At 34.8% G+C, this 13,926-nt stretch overlaps 1 protein-coding gene across 1 annotated transcript; it reads right to left on the reverse strand.

The window, feature by feature from the left end:
* Positions 1–1,575: 1,575 nt before the first annotated feature.
* On the reverse strand, positions 1,576–13,187 carry LOC141434089 (uncharacterized). The gene is made up of 3 exons (XM_074096376.1): positions 13,098–13,187; positions 8,657–8,955; positions 1,576–2,296 (listed from the first exon to the last, which is right to left on the reverse strand). Exons 2-3 carry the CDS (start codon positions 8,942–8,944, stop codon positions 1,814–1,816), a joined length of 771 nt encoding a protein of 256 aa, XP_073952477.1. The 5' UTR covers positions 8,945–8,955; positions 13,098–13,187; the 3' UTR covers positions 1,576–1,813.
* Positions 13,188–13,926: the final 739 nt, after the last annotated feature.

Below are 13,926 nucleotides of genomic sequence, written 5' to 3' on the forward strand. Positions count from 1 at the left end.
CAACTTCTAGGAGTTGGATCGATTTGAAATTAGGTAAACTTAATACTTATGTAAATTGCGTGAAAATAGGTAAAATAATCTGATAGTGACATCCTGGTAGTCAGGCCAGGATCGTCTCCACAGGACGGAACTCTTCAACGGTTAATGCATCGACCAAAAATTTGTATGTAAATGTAGTTTGGGTGACAATACAAGTACAGTCAGCAAAAATAGCTTAGTATTAAAAATGAAATATTTATCATAAACTTATTTTGCAATGTACTCAAAGGTACAGTTAGTCAATCGACCACCAATCAGAGATAAACGCTTTAATCTTTATTTTTAGCGAACATTTGTTCGGCTGTAGATACAAGTACGATATAAATACCAGATACAATCTATGTAAAGCAGCGGATTGGACTATGGGGCTGTTTCACCCCCCCCCCCTATTAGTTGGTTATTGATTAGTGTTAACTGACGGTTAAATGTGACGCCGTCTCTATTTATTTTGTTCGAATAAACGAAGACGGCATCACATTTAACTGTCAGTGAACACTAATCAATGGATGGTGAAACAGCCCCTAATTCATTTAACAAATAACAAAATCATGTCGAGCGAGAGCTGTCTAGTAGGTACTCGTAGATACAGGTCTATGGTGAATAATGTTTTCCATCATATTTTTGTTCGGATAAGTTCGTATTTATCTTTCTTTTTAGGATTTCGTACACAAAGGATAAAAACGGGACCCTATAATTAGTCTTAGGACTCCGCAGTCCGTCCGTCTGTCACCAGGCTGTATCTCATAAACCGTGATAGCGAGACAGTTGAAATTTTCACAGATAATGTATTTCTGTTGCCGCTATAACAAAAAGTACTAAAAACAGAATGAAATAAATACTTAAGGGGGGCTCCCATACAACAAACGTATTTTTTTAATAACGGCGACATTAATATTTCAAGCATCTACCTGTTAGATGCTTGAAATATTCATAGAATATTTTAGTCGTATATTCACTTTAAAAATAATAATAAAGTTAAAATAAAATAAATAAATATTAAAGGGGGGCTCATATACAACAAACGTTGTTTTTTGCTACATAATAATGTCTAATGTTGTATAGATAATGGTACGGAACCCTTCGGTTTTTCAATTAACAATTACCTTCAGTCAATTTCAGTTAGATAGTTGAAAAAGCAAGACAAATACGAACTTTTCTGACAAAATACGATGGCAAAAAATTATTCACTACATCTATCTGTACATGCCATATTAGCAATTTCAACTGCTTGCCTTGACACAAAATATTGTTCATCCCAACTAATATTGTAAATGCGAAGGTTTGTAAGTCTGTTTGCTTGTTTCTTTGTTTGTGACCGCATCACGTCTAAACTGCTGAACCGATTTAGATGATATTCGGTACGTATACAGATAGTTTAGTCCCCGCGGGATAGTGACAAAAGTCGCGGGCATCGGGCAACAGCTACTCGTAGTTTGGATAGCAATGTTCTCTTTGTCCTAATTCATCATTATCAGCCTCTTAAGAACAGACATCCTCTACAGGAGGCATTATCTATGTATAAAAAAACTCAACTAATCACATTTATGTTTTATTTTCGTAAAAAACAATAAATAAAACGGGGCAATATGTAGCGCTTTATTCTATCCAACAAGTATAAAATTATCATCGACTCAACCATTGTACAAAAAAAAATACAGGAGCATACTTTCTAGCAAACTCTTCTATCTCAAACAATATTGTATAAACCGACCGTACATGACATCGGTTTAAATCGTTAGACAGTCAGCAGGTGAAGAGTTAGGGACGTTCGTGTTTAGAAGGTGACTTGTTTCTTTTCCCTCTCTGCCCTGATGGTGATCTTGGAGGCTTGAAGGGTGGATTCGGAGGCGTCAGAGTCGGCGACGAGGGCGCGGAGACGAGCGGCGCGCTTCTCACGCGCGGCGCTGCGCTCTGTCATTTCCGACATCTCGTCCTCTAAGTCGGTGAGGCGCGCGCGGCTGGCCTTGGCGCGTTGTGACGCCGCGCTCTCCTCCTCTCCCTTCAATACGCTCCACTTAGTCAGTGAGTTTTCTTCATTCAATCTGCGAGCGATACGCTTCTCTGTGCGCTCCTCGTTTTCTTGCAGCGCCCGTCTGGCGCCACTCACCTCAGACTGACCGATGCCGACTGTCTCCAAGATTTTGTCCGAGATCCTCATGCGGTTTTCCAGATTTGATACTGAGTTCTCAAAGTCGATGTCCTCTGCGAAACGCGATTGCTTTTTACCGGCGCGCAGACGCTTAAGCGATTCTGTGATCTGAAATGAGAGATTTGCAGCTAATTAACAATACGTACAATCAAAATTACCTATGTACCTACATATTATGTTGTAATACATCACCAAATCTCAAAAATATGCACACAGACTTTACTGCGGCAAAAACGTCTGTACATTTTCATTTTTTTCGAAACTTTTTGCGGATATTATATTGAGGACTCTAACTGTACAGTCGAACAAATTGAATCATGACCCATGGTGGAACCTTTGTGCTTCTAATGTCATGTTGACATCTCATACGTTTGTCAAGGAAATCATAGTGAAATTGATTATAAAAGGTTCCACCTTGGGTCATGATTCAATTTGTTCGACCGTACCTACGAGTACATAGATACATACAATCTGTAGTCACCCGTAAAATAATTTGGTTGCAATGTAGTAACTAATGTAGGCAACTGTTGTAGTAGGGTTATGGGAACGGAAGCGATACGCATGCCCTCCGGACCGCTCTGCTTTGAGAGCATGACATGAGTACGGGTGAGCTAAGTTTGGGGGCAGCGGGCGTAAGCTTGCCTGCGGAATCCAAAAGCTTAAAGGTTACCTACTTGACCTGAAATGTATAATATATCAGAATAATTTTAAGTATATTTATGACATTGGGAGACTAAGGTAACGGCGCCTATTACCGTGGTACTTAAGGAAGTTTTCAAATGCGTCCAAAAAATTAAGGGTATCAAATCTCCTTTACAAACGAGAATAATTTTTATATTTAAGATCGTTTATTGAACTTTTAGTGTCGTAACTTTTCGGGCTCGTTTTAGTTATTAGTACTTATTTGATAAAATAAATACCCAAAACTTCTATTACCGTGGTAATGGACAGGCTGTGATTCTATTACCGCGAATTGAGGATTTATTACCGAGGGTATAAAAAAACAACAATTTCCTACCATCGGTAATAGGAACCCAACTCATTATTTGGAACTTAATACCGATGGAATAAAAAATATAATGGTTTTGGTTCTGTATATTGTACACCAAGTTTTTTTTTTGAGGAAAGTAAATAAAAAAGTAATATATGATTTACATAATGTATCCAGGCCACTATACATATGTTTTTATGCTTATGCCACGAGTAGGTAATATTATGATTTATGTATGCTGAGTAAAAGTCACAACTTTAACAAAGAAATTCGCCTTTACGGTACCCTAAATATGAATTATTTTAACAGAAAAATAAAATGTCACTCGGTGATTAATACTTCTTTAAGAACCTATCACCGACCCAAATAAAATTGAATGGGTCGGTAATAGATTCCCATACATTCTATTACCGAGGGTTATGCGATCATACCATCGTTAATTGGCTTAATTTGGAGTCTTGTAAAATCTAATTCCGACCCATAAAAACAATAGGATAGAGCTATGTTTGCATTACAAATCAAAAATGCTTATTGCAACCTTGGTATATAAAAAAAATTACATAACTGTTAAGTAAATATAAAATGCTATCGCAATATTTAAACAACTCGGCAAAATAACGGTTTCTATAGAAACTACAAATTCAGTACTGAAGTTTTTGTTAAAAATTAAGAGTTTGTTAATACTTTTCATACCACGGAAATTGTTTTTTAAAAGCGTGAACAGATCAAGATTGGAATAACTGTAACAAATAATATAAACGATAATTTATAAAAAATAAAGGATGAAGAACCAAAATCAGCACTTTAGCTATTACCGTGGTATACCACGGTATTACAATCCACAGTTAAAAATGGCGCCTATCGCCGCTGTATTTTATTTTCCATTTTAATCGTATTTCCGGGCCAAAAAATATACTAAAAGTACTCAGAACTCGTACAAAAAACTATAAAAGGCCATTTAAAAACCATAACATTTGTTCAATTGCCATAACTATTATGTAAAACACTAAATAAGATTCGAGTCCGCTTGTATGTGTTGTCACGCGTTAGTATGGCAAATCCTCATCCTACGATGCCGTTTCGGAAATTGACGAATTGCGAGATCATTGATTTATTCACATACACAAGCGCTCATAGATCCGTGAGTCAACTAAATAATCAGGTCATTCCGAAAGCGCTGGTGGTTTAAAAAAGTGACGTGTAAAAGAGCCCATTGTGACCTACTTACCTACTGAATAAATGATTTGAACTTGAATGTGAGTATAATTAAAGTGATAAAAGTTTTTCCATGTCAAAGTTTTTATGACAATATTGATATAAAATTGATTTTTACTTGGCTTGTGTAAAAATATTTTTACCATATGTATAAATGTAGTAAAACGCTTTTTTAAACAGTGTATGAATTGCAATGAAACATCTCTAAATTAAATTATAACCATTGTTTAAAGTTCAAACAACAGGAAGTATTGAGAAATGGAAATGGAAAACGTGAAATGGAGTAATTTCACTGTGGATATCTGGTAACGACGTAGTAATTAATACTTTGACACGTAGAAAAAAGAAAAGTCTTACTCGTACGTCCGGCGAAAATACGAATTCATTTTTTACGACCAGAGGGTTTATTGGATAGCGGTTACATGACAGTCACCCTTCAATCGGGTGTAACGATATGTGGCGAATGCATTAAAAGTTATTCATCGAGGAATTCTGGATTAGTAAGGGTTTAATTAAAAATAAAAGATTAATTACTACTCTGACTTCGTTGCTCTTAACAAAGGAATATTAAATGCATTTACGGTATTTAATGGACAACGTTTAATTGCATGTAAATTTATTTACAACTGCCATTTTGATCCTTTGCGTAAATGCTGTTTATCATTTGCATGAACACTAAGTTATGCAAATTAGTACGATTAAAATCAAACAGGAGTGAAGCTAACTTCAGCAGGTGGTATTCGTTTGAACGTGTATTCATAGAAGTCGGGGTACCTAAACTAATTCAAAGTCTAAATTAATGCGAGCTTCTCATTGATCAGAACTTACATGTTTCGTGTTTGTAACATTAAGAATCTCCAAGTTTCTGAACATAGTGGGGCTTAAGTTGGGGAAGCGTAGTATGAACTAAATTTTAACATTGGAATTTGTAACCCTTGTTACGGACTGGGTGTGTGGTGTGGTGGCCAACAACTTATTTCTTTCGATTTAGTTTCCCACGAACATGGTTAGGAATTTAACATTCAAACCAACCACTATTTAGGTACAATGAGTTCATGCGAATAGAGTTAGGTCAATTTGTTTTAAGATTCCGTAGTCCTTCAAGAGACCCTTAAAATTGTTTCTCCATGCCTATCCGTTCACCCGCGGCTTAGCTTACATAGTCTGTTAGCGCTAGAAAATTGTAATTTTGCATAGGTATTATGGATTAATTTATTGAATCAGCGAACTGAAACAATTAATTTGCTCCCCCGGGACCTTATGATAGCTACTTTTATACAAGAAATGTGTGTATATCTAGTTCCTCCACCTCATCACTGTATTAACACATACAAACCACACAAAACCAAAAGGAACCTATTAAATCAAATGAGGTTTTCAACTAAGTTGATATCTTCCTCCTCTTTTTGAAGTCCCTTAAAAATAAGGTACACAATGTTTTTGTGCTGTGTTATTCATATCAGTTGTCTAATTTATTAATATGTATTTAAGTATGTATTTATCTATATAAGTATGTTTATCCGTTGCCTAGTATCCATAGTACAAGCTTTGCTTAGTTTGGGACTAGGTCAATTGGTGTCAAAATGTCCCATGATATTTATTTATTTATTTATTTATTTAATTTATAAGGCCACTGTGCTAAAGAGAATGCCCGAGACACAGCGTTACTCAATACCAATAAACAAGGATTAACCGCATGCATGATATTTTTGGCTTCAATAACCTGTTATAAATAAATGTATAAATTAATTAGTAAAGCCAAGTAAGTAATGCATGTTGTAAATCTTGTTCATCGTCTATTTATAAACAGCGTCAACGTCAACGAGCCAAATAAACGCTTTTAGGTTTCAGATGTTTTACGAAACCACTATGAGAATATATTTTAGTCACTTAACCTGTACGATTTCAAAATATGAAAGGACTAGCCAAACAATGAGCTACGTGTTGATTTAGTTGATGCATTTTACCCAGAGTGTTCGTTATTCGTCATTGTTAAGGTGCTTGTGCTTAAAATAGTCAAAATATATTTAATATCTTTATCGCAAGAAAAAAAGGATCCCCGTGTTTATTCGTTCGCTAAAATATGTCCAAGTCTTCAATAATATTTTGAATGATTTAAAAAAATATAAATTAATCATTTCTATCATTTGTACAATAGTATACTTAATGGTGAGGTTTTTTATTTGTCTACTACATAAAATAATAGTTCAATATTTTTTTTTTATAAGTAGCTTCTGTCCTTCAATCAATTGCTTTTATTTTCCGTTTTAAGTGTACTTGCTTTGATTTCAAACTAGATGATCACATTTTGTATGTGTAAACAGAGCGCAACCAATAACTCACTAGAAATTGAGATACCATCAAAACATGACATAGATTATATTGTGGTAGTCAGTACCAAAACAATGTGTTTTCTTTAAGTACTTACTACAATGCATACCTAGTAATATTTTTGGGTACCTCACATGATCATACATGTATGCATCACGCATGAGCTTACCAAACATTTATATTCAGATAGTGATTTAATAATTATTAGTATAATGCTATAATGTTTTGGCTCGCTGGGAACGTTTGACTAATTATAAACCTACGTGTGAGTAGACGAAGAACGTCACAGTTAATGTGCACTCTAAATGTAGATCATATGTGTTCTAAAAATATGATTTGATAAATACTAGTACTACCTTGAAATTTACATTCGTATAAATAAATAGAACATCACTTGAACGAGTAGTTATAGACTTTTTGTCGAGTGACTTAGCTAAAATGAGCTTAATGTCAATGAAAATTACGAGATACGTCAACGAAAAATCACTTGTGAAGTACCTACGGGTTCAATTTGCGCCAATCAAGACAAGAACCAATATCATCAATTAAGTGAATATAGGAAGGTAGGTTAGACAAACAGATAAACAGACAAAAATTCTAAAAACTGTTGAAACGTGTTCTGTTATCGATGCTATGTATCCCCAGCCAACTTTTTTCGGATATATACTGTACTGTATTCAAGTATGTATTAATCTACCTATATAAGTCTGTTTATCCGTTGTCTAGTATCCATAGTACAAGCTTTATTTAGTTTGGGACTAGGTCAATTGGTGTCAAGTGTCCCATGATATTTATTTATTTATTATATGTTCCATGTACAGACTTTCGACCCACTTCAGCTTTATTATATGTATGTATAAGTAGATACGTGGTAGATACTATATTGTTTTTATATTTCTATATTATATTTTATTTATAATATTACTGATATACAGTCTAATTGAGAACCTTCTCGTTTTTTAGGTACCGGTTATATTGAAAATGAATAAAAAAAATGTGACAGTTTCCAAGAAAGTAGTGAACTCATTTAATTTCGATTCTTTGTCTGATTCGTCTAAACATCCAACCAAAATAAATATTGCTTACGTCACGAACAGATTGTAATAGACATTTCTAGTGCCTACTACGCTTTAATTTGAGATAACGCACGTTTCAATCAGACCCAATACACAGAGTACTCAAACGTCATGTTGATCCAACCAATTTTTTTATAATACCTAAATTATAAGCTTGGTTTAGAGCGGATTACGAAACGTGCTCAACGGCGACGATAGGTTAGTGTCAACATTTATTTCAATTTAATAATCTGGTGAAATTGAAGCTTTGCCGGAAAACACTGTTTATAACAAGATGTTGCCTGGTTTAGTGCTTTAATTAGTATGAAATATTATAGAAACGAGTTTTTAAATACTATACGTATATGAATACATACTTAAATACATATTAAACATCCAAGACCCCAAAACAAACATTCGTATTATTCATACAAATATCTGCCCTGGCCGGGAATCGAACCCGGGACCTCAAGCTTCGTAGTCAGGTTCTGTAACCACTTGGCCATCCGGTCGTCTAATTACAGACCAAGTCAAACCACGAGACGACGTAGAGTCATGTCGAGTCATGTCACTTTTACCTACTGCTAAATAGGTAGAACTAGCATTTCAACCAGATTCATTAAAGAACTAAACTACTGACTACAACACACCGCAAGCACACCGTATTGACCTTTCGTATGGTGTGGCTCATTTCTTCAATAAATGCGACAGGAAACATTTAAAATGCTGGTAGAACTACTCTACCAACTGAATTGCTAGTTACAGGTAAAAAACTATTTTGGTCTTCGCGATTTTCAGTTATATTTTATAACGCTATTAAGTCCTACTAGGAGTGGAAGTGTTTAGCTAAGTATTGTGTTTACGAAGTTAACTTACATCCTCCGAGAGGTCGTCCTCTTCAAGAGCCGACGAAAGTGGCCTGCCACGCGGCGCGCGAGCACCCCTCGAGTCGAAGAGTTCGTCGCGCGGCGCCTCGATGTCGTCCAGCGCACTTTTGATGCGGTTCTCTACATCGTTGCGTATGCGCTCCCGATCAGGGTGGTCAACCGCCACGCTGGGCGATTTGCCGTCCAGCCTGTCCAACACAGGCCGGTAGTAGCTCTCGCCTTTGTCGTAGTTGCAATCGTAGACGCGCGTGCGCCGGGTTCTTCCTAGGCGGCTCATAGTTGTTGATCCTAGGCAAGACATGTTCGAGTTTTAAATTAAAGATAATAGTCAGCTGTTTTTTTAAATTATTTTGTTTATTTAATTAAGTTTATCATATTTTTGGAATCTGCTTTCTGAAACCGCTTCACGAAGCCTATTTCTCCGAACGGTTTTCGATTTTATTATACGTTGTCAAAGTTGGTACATCCCAATGATGCCAAGTTCATTTATCGCTCTATTGCAAACATCGAACGAACCTTTGTTCATTGCAATCTTACATCTCGTATTCCATAGAGAGTACAGGTAAAGTAGGACTTAATACGACAGTTTGGCGGCAAAACATGTACGTACTTGAATGAATTTGCCGCCAAAATATCCTATATTTCCTATACTACGAGTAGTACTTAGTATACTAAGTCCCGTATCTTTGATGAGTAGGAAGTTATACTCGTGACAATGCGCTGCAATGTAAGCTGCAATGCTTACGGCATGCAATACATAGCTATAATTATTGGAAAAAATTGTGTAACACATTGCAGTGATCTAAGTAAATGGAGTTATTGGTACAGGAGGTCAAAACGGAGTAGAGGTGAGACGTACTAGGCCAGACGCTTACCAAGTCTTCGGAGTTCGCATCCACAAAAATACTAGATCCAAACAATAGGTCCACGAGTTTTTACGAGTTTCTACGGGAATTTGAATTTGAATTTGAATTTGAATTTGAATTTGAATTTGAATTTGAATTTGAATTTGAATTTGAATTTGAATTTGAATTTGAATTTGAATTTGAATTTGAATTTGAATTTGAATTTGAATTTGAATTTGAATTTGAATTTGAATTTGAATTTGAATTTGAATTTGAATTTGAATTTGAATTTGAATTTGAATTTGAATTTGAATTTGAATTTGAATTTGAATTTGAATTTGAATTTGAATTTGAATTTGAATTTGAATTTGAATTTGAATTTGAATTTGAATTTGAACTAACGGTCTAAGCTTGGCCGCGGATAGACAGACAAACGGACAGACATGGCGAAACTATAAGGGACTACGGAACCCCAAAAACGTATTTTGGGAAGAAATAGTATTGGAAATATGGGCGTTTTAATTTTATGAAGTTTAGAAACGCTTTTCATTAATGTGTTGTCGTTTCCTTGAATTAACATCAAGCGTTTATTTTATTTTAATCGGTTTACAATAAAAAAGATACATTTAAAGACTTATCGTACACTTCGGTTATCTTTTATTTGTCGACGCGCAAACGTTCGGTTATGAATTAGGAATATCGGAATATCACTACGCCATATTTTGAAATTGGGTTTGAAATTACATCCATACCGGATGTGGCCTGTAATACGAGCAAATAATTAAAACAGATCATACTCCTCAAACTAAACAACATTAGTTCAGCGACTTTTAAAAATAATTAGTTTTTAATTTTTATTACACTTAAGTTTATTCGAAGTTTATTTGTAGCGTGACAGGCGACGTCAGTTTAGTTCTAGGATGGCGTACATTGATAGCGGTATTTAATTTGTATCAAAAAAGGAAAATTCAAAGACTCCATTATTTTTAAAAGTCCCTGAACTAATGTTTTTTGTTCGTATTACAGGCCACCCAGTATAAGGTCCAGTTAATGCAAGAATTTAAGTCAAACAATTTAAATTTCCGCATATCGTTTGCCGAAGTTGGATCGCTTTCATCATCTTGTTCTCTTACGAAACCCACTTCCACCTTAATTTTCACTTAAATTAACAAAATTGCAGGTCAAAGTCCCAAAGGAAAACACCAAAGGCCTTCATTCTCCTAAAGTAACGGTAAGGGTGGCAATTTCAGCTCGAAGCATCATTTGGACCATTTTCTTTGAAGATTTTCGCGGCCGTGTGGTCACTGTCAACTATCGGGTATATGCGAATGTTAAGGGAGTTTTTGGCCACACAGTTACAAGAATTTGTTGTCTATAATCGAAACACATGGTTGCAGCAAGACGGGGCGACTTGCCACACCTCTAACGAGTCTTTACCGGTGGTTAAAGAATTGTTTCCCGGTGAACTTAATTCACGGAGAGGGGCCATTTCATGGCCCCCCATGAGTCCCAATTTGACACCAGCAGATTTTTATATATGAAACATCGTATTAATACGAATAAAAAATGTCACTACTTCAATCAAGACCAAACATTAGAGAAGAAATGTCTTCAATTTCGGTGCTCGTTTACGGGAATGTGAAAACCGAAACAGCGGTCATTTAGATGATGTATTTTTTTTTAAATAAAGTCCCATTTATTGTTATTCCAATGAAATAATAATTCGTAACATAAGTGTCATAGCTTAATTTGTATAAAATATTTAAATGTTAACAAATTATGATATTGTGCAAGTGCGGATCTGGAGGCTGTAATTATGTGCACTAGTTAATTATGCAAAATGCACCGAATCTACAGATGTAAATCGTTGGCATTCAAATATGTTTGATAATATTGTTTTCTAGAATGACGTTTTCAATTTAACGATAGTGTATAGAGTATAAGCACTGTTTATTTATATACTACTTGTAGAGTAATTTATTTATATACTACTGAGAACAGTACTACCTAAAAATCAGAAACAAGTAGGTCTAAATAGAATTTGAATATTTGAATATTACTACACTTAGCAATTTAGAGTCCAGGTGAGCTATGATTTAAATCAAATTAATTTAATTAAGTAATTAATATTTGCAAGTACTTGCAAATAATGAAATGAACGGATTCGCTGGAACAGGTTGCTGTATTTTACTTCCGCCGCTCTGTTGTACGCATAATTATTATGAAAGAAGGAGAGTCGTTATGAGTTGATTGATGAAAGTATTTACCTATTGAAAAAAATGATTTATTTACGGTTCAATATCTGTCTATAAGTAATTCATGTTTTTCCTACAAAAATGATCAATGTTATAATATATTTTTATTACCAGGTCACACGCGTTAGGTTTTCTTTTTGGAACATCCCTAAGTCACATCCATCAACATGTTTTAATAATTAGGTACGTTCCATAAAATTTAATGCTTGAATAAGTAAATACACTATTTAAAAAATATCCATTGTGAAAATATACTTAAGTATTAGTTTAGTTTATTTTGCTCTCAATATTAAACTTAAGACAGTAGAAAATAGGAGTGGTACAGTCAGCATCAAAAGTATCGGATCACATTTTTATTCTGTCGCATTCACTCGTTTGTTATTCTTGTGTGGATTAAGTAGGTGGCTTTAAAACGACAAAGTACAAAAGTGTTATTTTGATGTTGACCGAGTCTCTATTAATTGAAACTGGTATCCTAAAATAAATAATAAATAAAAATTACGATTGTTGTATTCCTCATCTAAACCATGCATTTAAAAATGCATTTATTTTAAAGCAATCCTTAAATCATTTAAAGAATAAAACAAAGTACGGACAATACATCCCATTACCTCTTCCGCGTCTACTATCCTTTTCTAATTTCAGGCCGGATTCAATCATAAAAATCTATTTAGGAAGAACGCGAACTGGCCGTAATTATAACTGGACGTAATCCCCTATAGTTAACTCACTATAAAAACTACCAAAACTTGGCAACAGCCCGAAACAAAGTCAATGAAAATATTAAGCTTACTTTTGTAGGCAGCTCGTTATTTAGTAATCATGGGTTTGCGATTAAATATTTATCGCATTTAACGAAAATATAATCTGACTTGTAGAACTTTGATTCGGCAGTTGAACAAATAAATCCGATCAATCATTCTCGCTGATGAATGATTCTACCCAGCAGCGTGAACAGTGAAACATTTTCAAAATAGATTTCGCAAACATTCGATACGGGTATATTTTTAGTAACGAAAACCCGGTTTTTGTCTGTCAGACACGAGGTATTGTGATATGCACTCGGTGAATGTTGAACGGCATAGCTAAAAATAAATCGAACAAGTAATCTGAAGCACTAATTCAAGAAATAACTATACGACGTAAATTTAGTGAAATTGTATTAGAACGTAATAAACATAACAATGCACTGTATATGCCATTAATAGGAGAAAATCGCAATGCATTGGAATCGTCACTTTAAAATAAGTTATCAAAATTTTCGCTGATCACAGCATGCACTAATCGAAGACAGTGGTTTTATTATTATAGTAAAATATATAAAACTAACCTGGTGCGTGTTAAGACGTTGAGCGGGCGGATGGGACTGGGAGCGGGCGACGATTCTGGCGCGTGAGAGGTGTGGGTGTGACTATGTTTAACTGTGAGCCACGCTCAAATATACTTGCTGACTTTTGTTTAGAATGGTTTTCTTGTCGGAAAAGAAAAGAAAACTAAGCCCGGTCACAGAATTCGTGGAGCATATTTTACGGTGTCAATTAGATTTGTCAAATTTGAAACATCGCCAATTATCGACGGTAGCCGTTATCATAAAATAAAAATTTGGATTAAACTTCGTATTTTATGATTCGAGAAAAACAAATAAATGTGAATGTATGAAATAAATGTGTCGAGAGAAATGTGTCTCACTTTATAGTCTTAGATAATTTTAGTGTATTTAAGTGCCGAAGTGCCGGAAGTGGCAACAACCACACGATGAGTTTAGACAACCCTGATCACATTTTGTATTAACCCTCAACTGTTGGGCACAGAGCTCAGAGGTTCGTAGAACAGGATAAAACGATTTAATGTCAATCGGTGCTAAAGGAAAATGTCCACTTGAATCAACCATTTTGAATTTGGACCATAATAAATATCATCAAAAGTGAATTCTGTCAAAACGTAATTGTGCTGAAAACTACTTACAACCAAATTTATTTTTGTTGTAAATTAATTAAACCCAAATGGAATATTGTCCAATATAAATTAGGAGCAGAATTAAATAAGCAGTAATTGAATATTGTCTAAATCAAGTCATAACTTAATATGTAGGCCTAAAACAAAATGATATTGGGTGGAACATATTCGTCATATTTCTGAGTGTTCGTAAATGTAGAGGT

This window comes from Choristoneura fumiferana, chromosome Z (genome assembly GCF_025370935.1).
Source record: "Choristoneura fumiferana chromosome Z, NRCan_CFum_1, whole genome shotgun sequence".
Classification (NCBI taxonomy): domain Eukaryota; kingdom Metazoa; phylum Arthropoda; class Insecta; order Lepidoptera; family Tortricidae; genus Choristoneura; species Choristoneura fumiferana.